We start from the raw sequence: 21,648 nt of genomic DNA on the forward strand, positions 1-21,648 counted from the left end.
TAGTAACAATGTAGTCAGAGGAACAAAGAGTCCTTTAGGTGAAATATAGTCATTCAATCAAAGCAGAAATGGCTTTGTAAAATGAGACAATGGGAATGGAAGGAGAAGAGACTCTCCAAGGATAACACACAGTTTAAACATTCCAATATAAAATTCATTTCTGTTATAGCTTTGAGTCAGGAAGTCACTTTACTTCTAAAACTCATCACTTAATAGCTAATAAATATGTGGCTTTCTAATTTACAAAGTGTAGTTAACTTGCACTATTACTCTGTTAGATCTTAGGTATATTAATAATATACCTAACTCTATTGCTAATAGAGTTAATAATATACTAGTAATCAAGTTAAGAATCTGTGAAATTCCAAATAGTATCTCTTAATTGTACTTTCAATCCTCTCACAATTTTTTAAGATGAGAGTAGCTTCAGAAAGTTAGTGTTATAATTTCTCCAAAAATCACAGGACTAGTAATAGCTAGTTAATGCAAGTTAATATATATGCAAGTTAAAGTTATATGTAGCGATTAAGCTAAATCTTTATATTAGTAAACACCATTCCAGCTACCATTTCTCTTACAAACCATGATCACCCAAGGTAGCAATCTGACATTCTGACATTCTGACTAGCTGATGCAAGCCAACCACCTTTCTTCAGAGCTTTAGCCTTACTTGACGCTAGCAAGCACTGTGGACTTTTGGACACACACATGTATAGATCAAACACAAATGTTGAATCCAGAAATGTCATAATTACTCTACAGATGAAGGACTCTTTACATTGATCAACTGAACTTCCTGTTATCTACAAAGTGACACTTCCTTGAAGATGTTTCTACTTAGAACACAATTGTGTATGTATGTTTGCAGCTGTACATACTTATATATACATGTTTGTGTACAGCAATGTATGTTCTCCATTTTTCCTCCTTTCTTTCATGGTAGTTTCTCTTCTCACCTCTTGTCCCTGAGTTTCTCAATTCTTTGTTCCCAGATAATAAAACTTGAGCTGAAGTGCTAGCTCAGGTAGATTTGTGCTAATCACAGGTAGGTTTGCTTATCTGTCGTTTATATCACAATGGTCTTACAGGACTTTTCTCATAAATGCTACCATGTGTGTGAAGGTGCTCTTTAGGGATCATAAATAACAGAAGACTGCTTCTTCTCAGACTTTATAGAAAGGCAAATGGACAAAATTAACCTTATGTGATGACTCAGAGAGAAAATGAGACTCAGATTCTTTACGCTTCTTTTATTTCTCTATTCTAACCCTGATTTAGTCTCCCAGGTGGTGATAGTCTTTCTTCCCAGGTCAGATGGTAGGTTCTGCTTTTGTAGTGACCATGACTCATTCACGTACCTATTCCTTCGAATGCCTGTGACTGACCAATTAAGCTCTGAGAGGGAGGAAGTTTTGTCTGCTGGCTGTGTCTTGGTGGTACAGAGATTTATTCAATTTATTTCCATTCAGTTCATAGACTTCAGTCTATTCAGTGGACTATTTATGGCATTACCTGGATAAAAGCTCTCTTTTATGTCGTGAGAATTTCTAGAATTTTTGTCCACACATCTAGCTCCCCCTTGGGGTTGGGTTGTTGTAAAAGTACATTTCTAAACAAAATGACTTGGGAGACAAATTTGAAGAATTCTGGATCCACTTTTTACCAGCTAGGCTCTTGGCTTTCTGATCGAACTTTTCTAGGTCTCAGTTAATCCACTTACAATACAGATATACTAATATCAACCATAGAGGGAAGAGAAAATCGAGCCAGTGCAATCCATGATATTTGTTCCCTTTTGCCTATATTGCTATCTTCCCACAATATTTCATTCCTCTCATATCTTGCAGTTTGTGAAATTTGTCAGTAATAAACGTGAGTTCACTAACATTAATTGCACATCTGTTGTCTTAGTTGGCTTATGGTCTAAGCTCATTTCCTTCTCTGAGTATTATTGATAGTAATATCTATGTCCTTGACCTTTTTAAAACCTCTTTGATAGCAGAGACGCATTCTGAACACAATGGACACTGAGGTTTTGGTGATACACCTGATTAGTACAGATGCTCTGCTAAGAACACACTCCATTGATTTAATACAGATGAGAAATATGGTTCCCTGCTACCAGAACACCAATGAAAGATTCTTGCAGGCAGTTCTAAAAAGTACTTATTGTTACTGAATGAAGGAACACTCTGAACAAATGGGTAGATTACAAGATTATCTATAGGAAACATTTTCCTAGTAGTTAATAGTGTATTTTTAGAGTGATACTTGGCCACATTTATTGCTATGAGCTTAAATTGTTCTGTATTCTAAATTGTCACTGCCTCATTTGTTTGGTTTGACTTGCTGTTGTTTGTTAAACATGAAATTTCACCTTGAATGTGCTTTCAACGTGGTTGTCTGGAAAGTCTCATGTTAACAGCCATAACTTTGATTTTAATCTAATTCCATGGTCCTCCAGTGTCAGCCACTCTTCAGGAAAATTTCCAGGCTTTCTGGTAAAAGAGCTCCTTCTAACTGAATATATTATTGTTTTGTCATTATGAAACTCAAAGTAGAAGTCTGAAGATGACTCATGACTTTTTGTTCTCTGCTGTGCTTTGTTTTTAAACAGTTCCCAGAGCTAAGAACTTCCAGTATTTTGATGGATTCATTCTGTTTCATGTGTGCTACTCCATTTTTCCACTTTTGTCTTTTCATAACAATAGTCCAACGTTATTGTTAGATGCCAGACTCTGCTTTAGAGAATTACATCTTAATGTATAAAAACCTATGCTAGCTCATTTATATCTCCTTCACTGAGTCCCAAATTCCTCTCCGGGTTTCTAATTCTTTTTTAAAATTTATTTTATTTTATTTTTTTATTGTGAAAATACTGTACAGAGGGGCTACAATTACATGGGCAAGATAATGAGTACATTTCTTATCAAGCATTGTAGCCTCCTCCTTTGTTTCCCCTTCCCATCCCATCCTCCTCATGCTCCCCCCTCCCCCTCCTCCCCCCTCCCCCCTCCCCCCGCTACCAAAGATGTAAAGTTCGTTTTCGACATACGACTTGTACGTCTCATTGTTGCAATGGGTCCACCTGTATCCCTATTTAAACGATTTGTTTTTTCCCTTCCCCTCCACAAATTATAACAACATCAAATACAGTAAAAGCAGGGGTTATACCATGGGAGAGGGACATACAAAGCAACAAAGAAATCATCTTATAAATGTGTTAGAAACAATCGCATGAAAGAAAAAAATTTGAATAGATATCTTAGTGTTCATTTCCCTAACATCAACTTATCTGACCTTTTCTGCTTGACTCAGACATATACTAGATATTGCAAATGATTTCATAACCAAATACCATGTCCATTCTAATATTCCATTACCTTCCAACATACACTTTCCAAGTTAATTAATATACTCTTTCAATTCCTCTTATATATACAAAGAATTTTTTCTTCCAACAGCACCTATTCCAAACTTGAGTTACTCTTTGTTTCTTCCTGCCTCATCTCTTCACTGCAATGTAAGCCCAGTCTTTGCCTGCCTTGTTTCTCATCATCTCCCAGTATATAGGAAATTGTCTGACACATGGCAAAGTCTCAGCACATATTTATGGACTTAATAACTGACTGCCCTTCAAAGCTCACTTCAGAGTTAATCCCTTTCTTAACCTATGCTATTTTCTTTGAAAACATTCATCTTTGCTTTCACTAGCAGATTATAAATTCCTTGAAGATGGAATCTATGACTTGTATTACTTTGCATCTCCCAGAGTGGTGGATAACATGAGGAAAGTAAATATCATTCTTTGGGGAGGAATACATAGCCATGATTCATAAAATATAGATTCATTGATTGTCGTCTATTTGTCAGGAACTGTTCTAACACCTGAGATGATAACCCAGATGAACTGAACTAGGTCCCCACTGTCACTACCTGTATTGCTTGTGTTGATACATTCAAATCCTCTGAGCATTGGACTCTATCCAGGAACCAAGAAGGTTAAACTAGGTTAGCCAAAATGCCTTGCCCAGTTTTATGTTCTCTGAATTTTGAATATTTATTTCTTAATATCTATTATAATATCTATTATCTAATATCTACCATATTTCTACCAAATATATCATAGATTCACAGATTGATGATTGGCATTCAGTAAGTAAATCTTAAGTGATAGGATCTTTACCTTTCTGAAATGTAATTATTGCTTAAAGCATTGGGTTTGTTTTCAGTTCCTTTTCGTGTATTTACTTGTTTAACAAATGTTTATTGAGTATTCCTACATGAGAAACAGTGCAATAGAAAATGCTAGAGGTATATCAATGAGCAAGACACCGTCCCTGTTTTTAAGTACTCTGCCTTTGCATGTCATCATACTGTAATGTACTTGCTGACTCAGTAACCAAGGTGACTTTTGTTTCTTTCATAGAAGAACAATTTTTCTAAATACGCAAAATCAACTCTAGCTGGCTAGTGTAATCACTTTTAGTAACATATGTTATTTAAATTGGAACAAAGTTGAACAACAAACGAGAAAACAAAATATAACCTGGCAATACAACTTGTTTAAGGCTTGTCTGAATCCATAGCTTTGAAGCAGCCACCAGATAAGAAAATAGGGTTATTAAGCAGATGTTTATGGAAAAGGGTATGCTGCCAAAAAGAAATTTTAATGAGTGTTGTTCTAGATAATTAATTGGAATTAACAAAATAATAAACAAGGTGCTATGCATGTATTTTAATGTAATGGGTGGATCTATGCTATCTACATGTGAAATGCAATATTCATTATTCTGTCATAGGCCAAGGGCCTGTGAAATGTTATGATGTCCTTTGAAGAATATAATGATATGGCATTCAAATATACTTTTCTTACTGAATTTGATTTCTAGAGATATCTTGTGCTATAGATCTCTTGTCTATGACAGTTTAATTCACATCACATTCATCAATTTGTGATTTGTGGTTAAAGTAGCATCTTAGAGGTTCCTGCTCCTAAAGTACTTTCTCCCATGTGCTAATCCAGGCAAAGTGATTGTGAGCATATTTTAGGTTTCTAGTAGTTAAAAAGCAGATTAAATCTGTACTGTAAACATAAAATTTGTTAACAGGACAAGAGAGGTTCAAACCTTTATTTTTTGATCCAGATGTGATGGAGTTTGCCTGTAATCCCAGTTATTCAGGAGTTGAAAACAGACCTTTCCTAAGTTTAAGGACAATCCTGAAAAAAGTTAGTGAGGTACTATCTCAAACAAACAAACAAATGGTCTAGGATCATAGTTCTGGTGGTAGAATATTTGCTTAGCATGTTTCAGGTAAAGCTCTGAGTTTAATCCTTAATACCAGTTTTTAAATTGATTTTCCTATAAAACTTAAGTCAATGTTAAAAAACATCCTAACACTATTTACCATAGCTAAGATATGGAACTAAACCAAATGCTCTTCAGTAGATGAATGGATAAAGAAAATATCCCCAAGCCCAGAGTTCAAGCCCCACAACCGACCCCCCCAAAAAAGAAAATATGGTGTATATATATATATATATATATATATATATATATATATATATATATATAATGGAAGGATACAGGTTGACCCATTGTAACAATGAGATGTACAAGACACTATGTTGAAAAGGAACTTTACAACTTTTGCAGGTGGGAGGGAGGATTTGGGGAGGTAGGGAGGGAAGGGGTGGTAGGGGAAAAACAAAGGAGGAGGTAACAATGCTCGATAGGAAATGTACTCATTACCTTACTCATGTAATTGTAACCCTTCTGTACAGTATTGTTACAATAAAAATATATAATAAAAATCCTAACGTTAAATGTATAAGTCCTGGACTTAGTGTTTTCCATGTTTTGGCCATAAAGAAACATATGGATAGGGGAACACTTATAATTTGTACAAAACAAATATAGCATAGCTATACATTGAAAGAAATCCAGTGCTGGTCCCCAAATATTGAGTTGACTCATTTATAAATCAAATGTGGGATGGGAAACAATGACAATCAATAGGAAGTATTCAGAGACATCACTGTATAACCATATGCTTGTTTATCCATAAGGTATTTTAGGACTTAGTTCACTGATGCATGGAAGAAATAACCTTTTCTTTGAATTGTCATAGATTCTACTTAATGTTTTAAAAATGACACTTTCTTTTCAGATTTATGGAGCTATAACTAACAAAAATTGTATATGTTTATATTGTATAAGTTAGACTATGATATATAGACATCTATAACATATATATTATTTAGCATATGTAGTGAAATGATTACTACAGTCAAATCAATTAGCACATTAATTTGCCTCTAATGCTAACCCTTTTTCAAATGATAAAAAAATAGATTTTTGTCTAAAGTTTTTCTCATCTTTTCTAACTTTGGATTGAAAGGAAAACTGATGACCTTTACTTTTCTTCTATAAAAGCTTAACATGTTGGCCTAGCTGGCAACAATTCATAGGTCTTGGAAACACTCTTTTGTCCTGAGGTTGTATTTAGAATGTTTTGTTCAAGATTATGTCCATAAAGACTCCTTCCAGAATTCATGGCAACCCCTTCCTTGAGTGATCTTTTGCCTAAGGTTGCAGCCAGCTGGATTTCCTGCTCTAACTGCAACTTGCTCACAATGCCATCTACTTTGTCTACTGCCATACTTGTGGTAGCAAATGAATATACCAAAGCTGAAAATCTGAGCTTCAGCTAATGGCCAAATATATAGAGGGTTTATCTAAAATACAAATGTTTTATGCTTTCAATGGTAGCTAAAACACAATCACATTCTGTAAATATCTCACATGAAGAAATGCTCAACCTCCCTAGCCATAAAAGAAATGTAAATATCTTTAGAATTGGCAAAATTAAGAAAAATCAGAGTAAGCACTTAGGGCATAGTGAGTCTGCAGTAAACAAGTGGGTCTACTACTGTCATCCTCTTAGAGGGTCAGTTAGATTAAGAAATAGCAAAACTTACTCAAAGCCTGTTTGTTTGTTTTTTCCTAGTCACAATATTCTTCTCTATGAGGATGGCCATGCTGTGGTGGCAGATTTTGGAGGTGAGATTTCTAGAACTAGTACTTTAGATATCATCAGTTTCCTTCTTCATTTCCACATTGTGTCTGACATTATATAATAAATTTCACACTGACAGATATTATTTCTTTAGTCATTAGGATTTCAGTGGCCCTACATTCTGAAAATATATAACTTACTTTCATTTTTTTCATGTTGATACCTCCAACCAACCAATGGAAAAGGAGTGAGAATTTGAATAAGGCAAATGTTTCCTGAGGCTTCAGAGCTTTAGCTGTGGTCTTTTTTTTTTTTTTTTAATTGTGAAAATACTGTACAGAGGGGTTACAATTACATGGGCAAGGTAATGAGTACATTTCTTTTTTTTTTCTTTTTATTTGGGGGGTCAGGTCGTGGGGCCTGAACTCTGGGCCTGGGCGCTGTCCCTCAGCTCTTCAGCTCAAGGCTAGCGCTCTACCACTTGAGCCACAGCACCACTTCCGGCTATTTTTTCTACTTATGGGGTACTGAGGAATCGAACCCAGGGCCTCAGGCATGCAAGGCAAGCGCTCTACCACTGAGCCACCTTCCCAGCCCATGAGTACATTTCTTATCAAGCATTGTTGCCTCCTCCTTTGTTTCCCCTTCCATCCCTTCCAATCTCCTCCCCCTTTCCCCCCACCCTGCCCCCGCCAAAGTTGTAAAGTTCGTTTTTCGGCATAACGTCTTGTACATCTCATTGTTGCAATGGGTCCAACTGTATCCCTATTTAAATAATTTGTTTTTTCCCTTCCCCTCCCCAAATTATACCAACATCAAATACAGTGAAAACACGGGTTATAGGGGGCGGGAGAGACATACAAAGCAACAAAACAATCACCTTGTAAGTATGTTAGAAACAATCGCAAGAAAGAAAAAAAACACTTGAATCCTTATCTTGGGGTTCATTTCGCCTAACATCAACTGTTTCTGCTTGTCTCATTACTAGCTGTGGTCTTTAACCTTGGTTTTGAGATATTTCCCTGGACTTGAATTTGTTTTCTTCTTTCTTACAGAATCACGATTTCTCCAGTCTCTGGATGAAGACAACATGACAAAACAACCTGGGGTTTGCTGCTGCTTTTCTTCTCTATGATTATAAAACAATTAAAATGTGTAAACTCAGCATGAGAGAAAAGAAGATGAGAGCAGCTTTAACTGGAAGACTGTCATTGTCTCCGTGGCAGGGATAATGCTTTTATGATTTTACTTTCAGAAAACCCCAAAATAACGACTTAACGATTCTTCTAGGGAAATAGATAAGATCTGCACTTGGAAAATGTTATAGAAAAAAACAATGCAAAATAAGTTTCAGATACACCAAAAAGGCATGTGACAATGGTGGACAATTAGGCTTCATAGGAAGTATTAGAGTTAACCTGGTAATTCGTTCTGAAGTTGTGGCTCACCAGCATCATTAACCATTCAGTTTTCCACTTTAACATTATAAGAGAAATAGGTGGTAGGCCAAGTGTTGATGTTTAAGTAAACTATAAATCATAACTTCTGAAGCAAGAAAAATTATATGAGAATGTTTCCAATTAAAATTCATTCTGCCCTCTTCTTCATTGCCCCAGTCTCTCCCCACAAATAAGTATATTTTGATGACAACCAAATATGAAAGTTTAGGTACTCTGTCATGAAAAGAGGCTTATTTAGCTTACAGTTTCTGAAGGCTAAAAAGCCCCAACAGCCTGGTGCTGGTTCTGGTGAGATCTTTCCAGGCTTCACCTCCATAGTGGAATCATGGTAGAAGCTTGTGTGTGAAGCAGCATTCACACAGTATGGAGAAAGAAAGCAAGGAGAGGTCAGTCTTGCTTTGAGTACAGCCCAATTTATGGACTGTTTGACATCTACTGAGAACTAAGATCATATTTTTTTTCTTTTCAGGTGGAAAGCACTTCCAGTGACCCAATTATCTTTCCTCAAGTCCCCTTCCTAAAATCTCCCAAGATGGACGCTTGGGAGATGCACTTAATCCCTATCCAAAGAATGCAGCCAATTAGATTTCAATTGTTCATTAAACAGCTATTTAAAGAACATCTTTTAGATGCCAGATATTCTTTTAAGAACTAGGGATGTGACAGTGATCAAAATAATGTTCTTGTTCCTTTGAAGTTAATATTCCACTGGAAGGTGATAAACACTAGGCAAATGAACAAAACATCTATTATGTGATCATGAGTGTTATAAAGAAGCAATAAAACCAGAGTAATGAAAGTAGTACACATGCCATTTAGATGGGGTGGAAGTGAAATATAACATTTTATTGGAGATCTAACAATCTAACAAAGAGTTCATCCTTGTGGATATACGTGGACATCTCCCAGCCCACACATTGGCTGGGAGAACTGTGGGTGCAAAAGGAGAGATTATGGTACGGTCCAAGCTATGGTGGTCAGAATGAGTGGGCAAGAAATACTAGGATAAGAGGAGAGAGAAATGAAAAGTGCATCCTCTTTTGTCAGAATACACAAACCTCATTAGCATCTGGCACCTAGAAGCAGCTAAATCAGCGAACTTCAAGTCTAGCTGTGCATTCAGATCAGTTTAGGAATCTTTTTAGGTGAAAAACATAATGCCTAAATCTAAACCCTCAAAATGTGGTTTCATTTTTCTGGGGTTCATCATGGGTACCCATATATTTCAAAATTCCACTGAGTGATGCTAAACTGCAGTCAGTACAGACTCATTGACTGAAATCTTGAGTGAAATGAAATTGAATTTTACCAACAGTGGATAATAGTAATTATTTAGTCCTAGTAGCATAATCTTTAAGTACAGCAATACTGTGGATTTATTTGGGAGGCAATTTTATTTTTCACTAGTTATTTAAGTTCCCTCATTTGTGGGGGGTGTGGGGGGGGATGGCTATGCATAAGGAGGAATGCTTGATGCCTCCTCCCACACGTGTAATGTTGTGACACAATGTATAACACACTCTGCAAGTGGAAACTCTTTAGAATGTGAAAAATCATGTAGGAGAGTTGCCTGTGAGCAGAAACATTAAAATAAAGATATTCTTAGGAAACTGTAATTATGCAGGATTTTAAAATAAGGTAGACATTTCAAAAGAATAGCAGCAAGCCAACACTGCACCAGGATTTTGGTAATAGTGATAAAAGAATATGAGTTTCCTTTTGTGGGAATAAAAATTTGTTTAGAAAAGTTCATTGCAGAATAGAATTTGGAGCTGGAAGTGTTGGACTCATCTGTCTTGTTCATGAATTCTAAGTCCAAGATAAATGTGAAACTTGCCCAGAGCTGCCCAGTAAGTGGTCGAATCAGAGCCAGAATTTTCATCTCCTAACTCACAATCTAGTGTTCTGTCCCCTAAATTACAAGTAAACCAACTTTATGCATTTGCATTCCAGAACAAAACAATTTTAACTGAAGAATATGTAATTTCACATAAAAAGCATGTCAGCAATGTCATTAAAAGAGATGAGGCTAGGAGTTTGTACAGAGAAACACTTGTAATATTTCTGAGGGCTGGCTTTCTGAAATATTACACAAAAAGAATTCAGACACAGCACATCTGGGCAAACAAAGGAACCTTCTTCTATCTGTCCCTTTCTCTTCAGAGCCATGAGAGTTTCCATTATGAGCATAATTTGGTGACTTCTTTCCTAAATAGGCACATGGAAACCTTAGGGAGGTGCCTTCTACCACAGTGTAAGAGCCACGCCTGAGTATCAAGAGGGTTCTGTGGCTGACTACATGCAAGCTTGTAAGACAATTAGGAGAATAGGCTGCTATAGAGTGAAGAAAGCAAAATGGCAAAAAAGAAATAATAACAATATTTTAAAGTAGAAAACAAGAGGAAAGGTTACTGTTCCAACCATCATTCCTGCATTATTTCACTATTGATGATATTTTTAGAAGGACTGTAACTTGTATGATCAAATGGTTAAAAAGGTGTCCTTTGAGAAACAGCAATGATAGAGAATATGTGCACACCAATTGATAGTGTACATCAAGGGTGGTATTGGTGTCATTTTATGTGCATATCTTTTAAGAGCATGGGAGAACTCGTTCTAAGAATCTCACTGTGTGTTGGATAAGGGGGCCCTGGGTAAATGGCATGCTAATACTCTGGTCCCACAGAACCTCCGCTGGATGGCCCCCGAGGTGTTCACGCAGTGCACGAGGTATACCATCAAAGCCGATGTCTTCAGCTACGCCCTGTGCCTATGGGAACTGCTCACTGGGGAAATTCCCTTCGCTCATCTCAAGCCAGGTGAGACATGCCGTACTTGGTCCCTGTCCTCAGCTCAGTGCAGCTCCACAATGTGAAGCAACGTGGTTTTTATTTGTTTATTTGTTTTCCCCCAAAATAATTATTGTCAGTGGGATCACAAGAAAAAAAGTTAACTGAACAATATTAAGTTGTTGTTTTTTAAGATGCATGCTAATCCAAAAAAAGTTACTGATTTATTCTGTAAATTTAGATACTGGCACATAGAAATCTAGGAATAGTTTATGATCTGTCTTTAAAAAAGCAGACATATAACAAAGTCCACCAAATAATGTGGGAAAATGCTGTATTTACTTCTTGAGAATACATTTGAGAAGTCCACTTTTCATATATATACTGAATTGAGAAAGCAGACCCCCCCAAAAAAAACCTATCAAGGCTAAATTCCTTTAACAGATAGATAGACAGATAGATAGACAAATACACACAGATACATACACACATACATATATGTAGCAACACTTTTCAAATTCTTTTTTTTTCTTTTTCGTTCTGATCCTGAACTCTGGGCCTGGGCGCTGTCCCTCAGCTCTTCAGATCAAGGCTAGCACTCTACCACTTGAGCCACAGAGCCACTCCGGCTTTTTTTTTTTCTGCTTAAGTGGTGATGAGAAATCAAACCCAGGGTCTCATGCATGCAAGGCAAGCGCTCTACCACTGAGCCATCTTCCCAGCCCTCAAATTCTTTTCTACACATAATGTTACAGAGTGCTTCTCACAATTAATATGCCCTATGTGTGGCTTATTAATTTTTTAGTATACTGATGATGCAATTGTCCTAATCTTTCTGTGTACTTTTTTAAATGATGAGATTTATCTCTTGTTTAAATTTGAGAGTAAGGATTCTATTTTGAATTGGACCAGTATTATCATGTAAAAAGTGATTTGCTGTTGTTGGTGTTTCTTAGAGTTTGCATTGTGATACAAAAGGTGGATATAAAACAAATTAATTATAATTCTTGATATACCAGGATATATTATTGTAGGAGAGAGACACATCTTCATTCCTTTTATACCTTATGTTAATCCATTCATCTGGTCCCATTGATTTTTTTTTTTCTGGTCCTGGGCCTTGAAGTTAAGGCTTGGGCACTGTCACTGAGCATTGTTACTTAAGGCTGGTGCTCTACCATCTGAGCCACAAGCTCCACTTCCAGCTTTTTAAATTCTTAATTAGAGAGAAAAGTCTCATGGAGTTTTTTTTTCCCTGGCTGCCTGAAAACTATAATCCTCAAATATCAGCCTGGTGAGTAGCTGGGATTATAAGTATGAGTCACTAGCCTCGAGAGAATAACTCCTAACATAACATGGAATTATCTACTATTTTCATCATCCCCCACTTCCCTAGTTCAAGCCACAGTTTTCCATTTATGATCATTGCAATAGAGCTTTTGAAAACAATCAAATTTATTTTAAAATCAAAGTTATTGAAAGATAACACATTTACATTTTTTAGTTTAGCAATGAGCTTTAGTAAATGTACACTGTTGAATAACCATAACTTCAACCAAGACACAGAACATTTCCATCACTCCAAACTGTGTCCTGGTGAGTCCCTACACTTCTCCCTTCACTCAGCTACTAGAAATAACATATCTGATTCTCACAAGCTTTTCCACTGCATGTCTATAACTGGAATCATGTTGTTACATCTATCTTTTTCTAATATCATTTTCCTCACATCAGTTTTGCCTAATATCTCATGGTAAATATGCCTCAATTTTTGATGCAGAAACAAGTCGATGACCATTGAAGTTGCTCTCATTGGGAGCTATTACGATTTAAAATAGCAGACATACTGAAGTCTAAGGGCAGATGCATGTTCCACTTCTAGAAGAGAAAGCTAACTTGCCTATCTTTTGTCTACTTCTTCATTTCACTGGGCCCTTCAATAGGCTGAATGATGCTGGTCCAGAGTGATATAAGTAGATCTTCTCTTATGCAGTCTCCTTATTTAAATGCTAGTCTCTTCCAGAAACATGTTAACAGACACCTAGAAATAATGTTTTACCAGCTATCTGGTTATCCCTGAGCCAGTCAAGTTAAGACATAAACTGACCATCACAGACTTTGTATGTGTGTCAAGAATGGAAGTTACTGTAGTATTTTATATATAACTTAATTTTATATATAATATCATTTTCTACTTGCCTTAGAATTTACTTTTCTCACTTTATATCAAAAGCTGGAATGGAGGTATTCCAAATCAGATGCAGGGAAGTTAGTTCTTTTAAAAGAATATGACTTCCATTGGGAAGTGAGTATACAAAGGAGATAGAAGAGTCAAGGGTGATGTACTAGGTTCTAGTTTAGCCATCAACATGATGGTGAATACAGGGGAAAGAGTCCATTTGTGAGAGGAATGCGATTTAAAAGAAAAGGAGTTCAAGAGTAAGGTCAAACTGAGAGAGAAAAACCAGACAACATGAAAAAGGAAGTTGGTGCATCGTGGCATGAAATAGCTGTGTTGGACACATTTCAAAGGAAGAAACCAACACCTGCTTCTCAGATTTTATGTCTCTCCTGGGCTTGTCTCATTTGATATATCATGAGAATCTGAAGAAGAAAGCCATGATAAATTAATCCATCAATGTGGACTTTTTCCAATCCCATTCCCCTAAAAGCAGGTACCCAATTTTGTAGATCACTTTCAGATCATAGTTTGGAGCCAAAGAAGAGAGCCTCTTGTTTTCCTTTCATCCTATATGGTGCCAGCTGCTTTACAAGGAAACTCAACATTGTGTCCTGGGATACTTGATTGCCAAGCTTTAAGTCTGTGATGTGACATAAATTAAGAGCATCTGCCAATTTATTATAGCCAGATTTTGGTGAGACTTCATATTGCAATTTTAATCCTAAATTGCAAAGTGGAAATCCTGGAGCCAAATATGGCTTGAGAGGTTCTTTGGGGGGGTCTCATATACAGTTTGTAAAAATATGAATTGTAGTATATTTAGAGACATGGTAATTTCACTGGGTTCATTCTTGTAACCATCAACTACCCCTCTTTAAATCATAGTAGTTTATATTCCCTGCCACATATTATTTAGATCCTAAACATCCTGAATATAATAATCTAAAGAGTTTATCAGCCCTCTTGCATCATAAATAAGTGGATGAAAAATAGGGTAAATTCCATGGTTGTGTTCATCTTTATCAATGATCTGGAAAGATCAGAATGGTCCAATAGATAGTGAAAATTCTATGACTACAGCTGATTTTTAACATTCTGATATTTCGTTATGCTGACAAAGATTTCAATGAGAGCAGACAATGGTTCACATTAATCTATTGTTCTGACAATATGCAATGAGAGTGGGATGTGGTTTTAAAAATTAAGTCATTCTTAGTACATCCTCAAGATAGCAATCTCATCATCGCTCTCAGATGCTATACACTTTAGTGATACATCACTGAAAATTGTCAGTGTAATGAAGGATGTGTCTTAGCTCTTGCTGGGATTGTAGAACATATTTGCTTTGTCTCACCACAGCCTGGCTCATTAAAAATAATGGAGTACAGCCAATTGTACTTTTTAGAACACATACACCTAATCAAAGTTGAACAAAACATTCTGAAAACTTTATCTTGGCCAACCCTAACAAAACATTTTAATTTATTGCTCTTGTTTAAAAAATTAATAGGAATGGCAGCATTTCATTCTACAAAATACTAGACTGTAGGAGATTAGTATTTCAGAACCTAATACCAACTTATCAAGGAACTGATGATTGAGAACTGCATAGTAATCATCTTAGCAGTGGTCCCATTGCATCATGAGCTGATTCCCATGGTATACAAGCTGAGTTGTGGTCTTAAAATTCATGGTCACATGTGAAATTTTACTTGATGTTCATACCTCGAGAGAACTCCAAAAAGACCTAAGAATTCATCCAACGAGAACAGAAAATTTCCAGTGTTGTTTTGACACCTAGTTCTATCAGTTCAGACTACATGGGATCAGTGCATATTTTAGATTTGTAGAAAATCCTAACAGCAACAACACAGCTAGCACTTACTGGGGATCATCAGTGTGCCAGAAGCTATGCATATGAAATTAGTCCTAACACCCTGTGATTTAGGTTCTGTTAAGATTAGACACATACTTACTGTCACATGCTAGTAAACGGTGTAGTCAAGGATTAACTGCATAACTTTCTCAGAAGCCAATGGTCATGGCCATTACATGGTGTATTCCCTGCTGCATCTTACAGTTAGCAAAATTATTACTCACAGAGGCAAATTGGCTTAATAGGATCTCCCAGAGAGTTTAGAGAAAAGCCAGACTGGAAATTAGCCTGCCAGATTTCCAATAAATGGTATTTCTTAATATGTCATATTGCTTCAGTTTATTGTGGCCTCTTCTGAATGTTTTTAACAAAAGATAAGGTTATTGACTAAATTTGCCACTAGATCTCAATAATTTGTCTTATTATCATGTAATTTAATGTTAAACTACACATTATGTGCATTCTATAATGTTTCTTGGTGGCTAGGCATTGTCCTCTCTTCTGAAAATATTAAATGAATAAAATATTCATTGCCATCAATGTCAATCATCCATTTAGTCAATAAAAATTGACTACATTGAATATAATAGATTCTACATCAATTTTCAGGTAATATTTTGAACTGCCACATTTATTTACTCATTCATTTATTCATCACAGTGTATAATTTTTAATATCTGTTCATTGGCAGCTACTATGATAGGCAGGAGAGATACACTTATGAAGTCATAGTCCTAGCTTCAAGGAGCTTATGAGCTACATGCAGGAACAAGCAAGGAAGTGGCAAATCAGTCGAATACATTTGATGCTGTTGTAGATAATGTTCCACGGAAGTGCAACAGAAGCATACTTAGAAAGAGTCTGTCTAATGTAATTCCTAGAAGACAGAGATGCTATGAAGAAAATTCAGGTAGGGAAGAGCATTCTAGAATGAATATTTCTAGAAATATTCTAGAAAGAATATTTCAGAATTTATGAATACACCCCAAATGGCACTGAAATATCGATTCATTCATTGATTTAATTATTGATCCCTTAACCAAATTTTATTGAAAAATGGATTTTTAAAGTTTAATGATTATTTTTAAATTTCTTATATTTTTATAATTTAATATAATTTAATCATAAGTTTAATTATTTTTAATCTATAATTTTCCCAAAATTTACCAACCAAAATTCAAAAATCAATATATTTTAAATTTAGCCTATTATCAACTTAAATTGTTGGATGCCATTGTTCCATATTGTAGTGGATGCCTGTGCTATGGCTCCTTAGTCTGATCCTATTGAGGAACAACACTGACAACCTCCACTCATATCTTTCCTTTTCTTGATAAACTTGAACTTGAAACCACAAACTGACCCCATGGTTATACACATCCTTGAGGCAGACTCACAAAACTGTGCTTAACTCAGTTCTCACTACTTACCAGAATGAAAGGATAAAACTGTTTTTCTAGAATTGTGATGCCTATGATGGAATCCATTAACTTCAGCTATCTAAATTATTACATGAAATGAACCCAACTAAAATGTCAATTTCTAAGATACGGTAAATTCTGGGAGAAATCAAACTGTAATTCTTTGGAACAACTAAGTTACAGTTCAACACCAAGGAAGGGGTTACTGGAAAGGAGTTGAGCAGGTTTGGGGGTGAAGGCAAAGGAGATAGAAAATGAAGAGAAAAAGAAGGGAGAATGCAATAGAAAAATTCAATGTATAGCCTAAAAAATTAAGAAAATAGAAGGGGTGGGTGGAGAAAGATGGGTTGAAATGGGTGACATTGAACAAAACCCATTGTACTCATAAAAACTGCTTTATTGGATGGCATGTCATTTGTACAACTACTTTAAGATTATATAATAAAAGTATAAACAATGTATAATATATAATACACAGTATACTTTATTATTGAATATATCTTATTATTAAAATTATATATGTATATGAAATAAAGATTCAGTTTCTTTCTGAGATACAATGGTCAAGAGCCTTGCGCTGGCATATTGGATAATGAAGAACATTCTCAGTATGGCAGAAAGTTCTCAACACCATTCTTCTCTAGGAAGCAGTCACATATTTAATAAACTATCTCAGGATAGTACTGAAAATAAATGCCCAATGGTTGTTCTTAGCCCTATGCTCTTGTAATGCAAGGTGTTCTTTGTGAAAGTAGAAACTAACAGTTAATAGATCATTTAATCTATCTTTTATAACTAAGTAAAAATTTGATGAGCGTACCAACAGGTCATTCCTGAATCTGTTATACCCGACAATTTCCCAGCTGTTAGTGCAGTAAGGTGGCTGGACAAGGCTAACAAAACCATCTCATCGTCACAAGTCTCAGTTCCATGATCTCTCATGCTGTGTTGCCCACTTTCTGGTAGAGGTAATAATGAGTGGTTTCTCTACCAATAGTGCAGCGAATGACTTCAACAAGGAGATGCCAAAGATACAGAATATGCTTTAAATAATGAAGAATTCAATATCATTCATCTTAAACTAATTCTCCAGATACAATGCCAAGAAGCAAATTACTCAACATATGCTTATCAGAATCTATAAGCATCTCAAAGGATCAGCATGGGAGACGAACACAATTTATAAACAGTCCTTTTCCATTCATTATCAGAACTATAATTCGTTTGGTTGCTTTTATTACACTGGTTTATCTGTATATAGTAGTAGCACTAGTGAAAATTCTCCAAATGACTATCAGGTTAAAAATATTGGAGTAATGTGTAAGCTTAGTGATAATTGGTTTTGATTTACCTAATTCTGAAAGGTATTGAAATAGTTGAAAGGAATCTAATATGCCTAACTTTGGGGAAAACAAAAGATACATTTGGCAAGAAAAAGCACAATCTAAACAATAATGAGCAAATTTATTTGTCTCTAATTAGTAAAAGGTTTTTTTGTGATGCAGAAGTTAAAAACTTCCTCACAAACTTGCTCTTGAGTAATAATTAATACACCAGTTTAGAAAGAAGTTCATCAGTATGTAACAAAGTCTTTAAGATAGATATACCCTCTGACATAATATTTTCCCCTCAATATATCATAGTATGTAGGAAAAACTGACACAGAAAAAAAAAGTGTCTGTAAAGTGTTCAGAACAACCTTAAACTGGGAAGTGATTAAGTAAATCACACTAAATGTAGATTAATTAAAAACATGTTAACATAGAGTTTAATAATGAGAATTTCTTAACTGCTTAATAACTTAATTTAGAGAGAAGGAATTATACAATTGTATATCAATACAGATTCAACAAAATAAAGAATATACAAGAAATCTCAGAATATTTTAACAATGGTTCCCTCTGATTGATAAATTTCTTAATTTCTCAAGGTCTACCAAGAACAAGTGTTATTTTACAATGATCAGAATTACACATTCATTCAGAATAATCCATGAAGCAAAATTTTTATTTTACCACATATAATTTCACTAGATAATCTGGGTAGAAGGATAAACAGAATTAAATGGAAATAAATTTTGGTGGGAGAAAGATGTTTGGATTTATCTCTCAAAAATCATTAAGATATAGACAGATTCTTTCAACACCACAGACTATAAGATAAGATGCAGAAATAACTTGGAACATAATCCTCGCACCAGTTCAGAGAAATTTTTCTAAAGGATAAACAGCATCATGTTGTTTACAAAGTATTTTCATCATAATGTATGCTGAATAGAACATGAACTGAGATAAAAGGTTACATCAATTCTTAATTAAATTCTAAATGCATGTAAAATAGTCAGTAGTCCCTCCTCTCACTCAACAAAACAATAGCTATTTTGTTTTCATGGCTATTAATAAGTGAAGGAGTTTATGTTTATATCTAATGTATTTGATACAAAACCTATTCAGTAAAAGTAGTTTAAAGGTTGGTTTTCAAATGGGCATGGAAATAATTGATTGTAGGAAGGGGAAAAAATATCAGCACCCAGGAACCTACAATGAAGCTCCAAGGATCACAACATCATGATGTAAAATTTTAGATGAGCAATAGTAGAAATTCGTGCAGGTGGGCAGTATTAGGAAATTGAACAAGTAGTAGTATTAGCTGAAGCAATAGATTTGATTTCCTGATAGACTTTAACAAAAAAATAACTGGCTCATAAATGTTACATAAACAATTCAATGTATTTGTACTACCAATATTTACATTAAAATATGTTTCTCCAAGAAAATGCTGGTACCTTAGAAGCTCAAAGACCAGTGGCATCTCATATCTTGTTAAGCATACACAATATCTCTAGAGCCTTGAATTTAAGACATTGGGCAGTCTTGTTTCAGTCCTTTGAATCTTTCCTTCTCAAAACATTATATGCATAAGCTATACTTCAGGTACTGGAAACTACTTGCTCCTTGTGTGTTCTTTTGCTCCTTTGTAAACTTCTTCTGCTCCCTCTTTATTGAACCCACAACTAAAGTTCAACGTACAGGGTATGAAATTATCCACTCTTTTGTTTAAAGTATAAAGGAAAAAGACAGCTGAGAGATAGATCACTGTGAATCCCTGCTGATATTGCACCCGTGAAATATTAATTTTGTATGATTTTTGTTTTGTATCTACATATGTTTCTTAAAATAAACATGTGAGGTTGAAACCTTTGCTTTTCAGCGGCTGCAGCAGCGGACATGGCTTATCACCACATCAGGCCACCCATTGGCTATTCCATTCCCAAGCCCATATCTTCTCTGCTGATGCGAGGGTGGAATGTCTGGCCCGAAGTGAGTAAATTTTGTTTCCTCTTATAAAATGTGTTATGGTCAAAAGCTGTCACAAATAGTGTAACTCCAAAGTCTATTTTCAGTGTATATTTTAAGACTGTCAAGGCGGGAAGAATGATTTGCCTTCTGCTCTTTAGTCTAATTGCCTGAAGAAATCTGTCTATCTCATATTTCTTCACTGCTACTCTCTGATTTTGAAATGTTTCTCACAACTGATTAGTGAGTGGGAGGAAAAAAGAAAAAAGGACCAGGGTATGACAGATGACTCAGAGACTCATCCCAGCTGCAATTTTATTAACTATGCTTGAGCCACACTTAGTCATTGTCTGAAGAAAGAACTTTGTCACCAGATGGAATTGTGTTGGTTTTTCACATGAGACTTGTCTTCAAGGAAGAGACCACCCCCCCCCCCAGGCTCCTGCTGGAATCAGAAAACTGGGTCCTTACTGATTTCCAGCATTGAATGATTATATGAGAGTATGATTAATCTCATAGATTTAAGAGTTCAAATGGAAAAATCGGTGTTATGGAAAGATTAAGAACAAAGTGAAGTGGAATATATAAGCAGTGGAAAGAACATTTTAAATGTAGTCATAGAGCTGAGTAGAGTGGTGCTGCCTAATGATCCCAGGGTGAAATCCCACATCAGTCTCCAAGAAATGGAGATGGTTGTTGAAATTCTTGTGTTTTGACATCAGCCCATTGGTTCTCCTCTGAGTGGAGGGTGTTAGTAATCCACACTGTGCATTCTTCACAGTCAGAATCCTCATATATAAAGACCTATTGGCCCTTATTTGTTTGGTTCAAACCATCCCTATTGTGTGTTCCTTATTCAGCCCTGTTTCTGATGCTTCCTAGACACCGTCTCTCTTCAACAGGAGAGCAGATGCAGTGACACTATTATTTCAGGAAGTGTCTAACCACAGGCAAAATAGAACAAGCCATGCCCTAGACATCTGGAAAGGGAAAGAAAGTTTTTCATTCTTTGTCTAAAGGCAAAACCCAGCCGCAGTCCTTACCCAATCCCATTTGTATACATTAACCCTCTTTTGAGGAAAAATAAAAGTTCTTAGATGTGGATGGAGTGTCTCAGCAGATAAATTCTTTGTCCGACCCTTCAAACTGATGTGATATATACTTATTTGTTTAGGATCTTCTCGTTACTAGAATATTAGTTCTTTGTTTTCTTTTGTTTATTGCTCTAACCCCAGCCTTTAAAGCCATAGATGTGTAAAAGCATTTGCTGAGGAAATGAATTTGAATCTCACTACTGCTGATCAATGCCTCTAATCCTACATCTTGATTTTTCTGTATAGAAAAATTTATTGACATGTAAGATTGAAAACTGCATGACTAAAATAGTTTCATAAAATAGTTCCTTGTCTTTCTATATGTACCTCAGGTGTGTTTTCTGAGGGAAGATACGTTAGCACCTAATCTAGAATTTTTTTTTCTCTGTGGGAAAAGAACTATGCCAAAGTTTAGCATAAAGAAATAATCAGAGGAATCACGTTAGCTTTTATTAACTGACTCCTCATGATTATAGTCAATTTGGAGGTAAATGCAAGTCATTGGCAAGT

General features: G+C 35.6%; 1 protein-coding gene across 5 annotated transcripts in view; it reads left to right on the top strand.

Moving 5' to 3' along the window:
* The window catches only part of Tnni3k (TNNI3 interacting kinase), a 281,405-nt gene that overhangs the window by 182,648 nt on the left and 77,109 nt on the right, over window positions 1–21,648 (top strand). For all 5 annotated transcript variants that reach the window (XM_070007290.1, XM_070007288.1, XM_070007293.1 and 2 more), the window contains 4 exons: window positions 7,012–7,064; window positions 8,076–8,128; window positions 11,167–11,299; window positions 19,959–20,068. In XM_070007290.1, coding sequence (XP_069863391.1) covers window positions 7,012–7,064; window positions 8,076–8,128; window positions 11,167–11,299; window positions 19,959–20,068 — 349 coding nt within the window. The remainder of the gene's footprint in view (window positions 1–7,011; window positions 7,065–8,075; window positions 8,129–11,166; window positions 11,300–19,958; window positions 20,069–21,648) is intronic.

The sequence above is a fragment of the Dipodomys merriami genome, unplaced genomic scaffold (assembly GCF_024711535.1).
Source record: "Dipodomys merriami isolate MVZ:Mamm:240054 unplaced genomic scaffold, mDipMer1.0.p SCAF_7, whole genome shotgun sequence".
NCBI classification, from domain to species: domain Eukaryota; kingdom Metazoa; phylum Chordata; class Mammalia; order Rodentia; family Heteromyidae; genus Dipodomys; species Dipodomys merriami.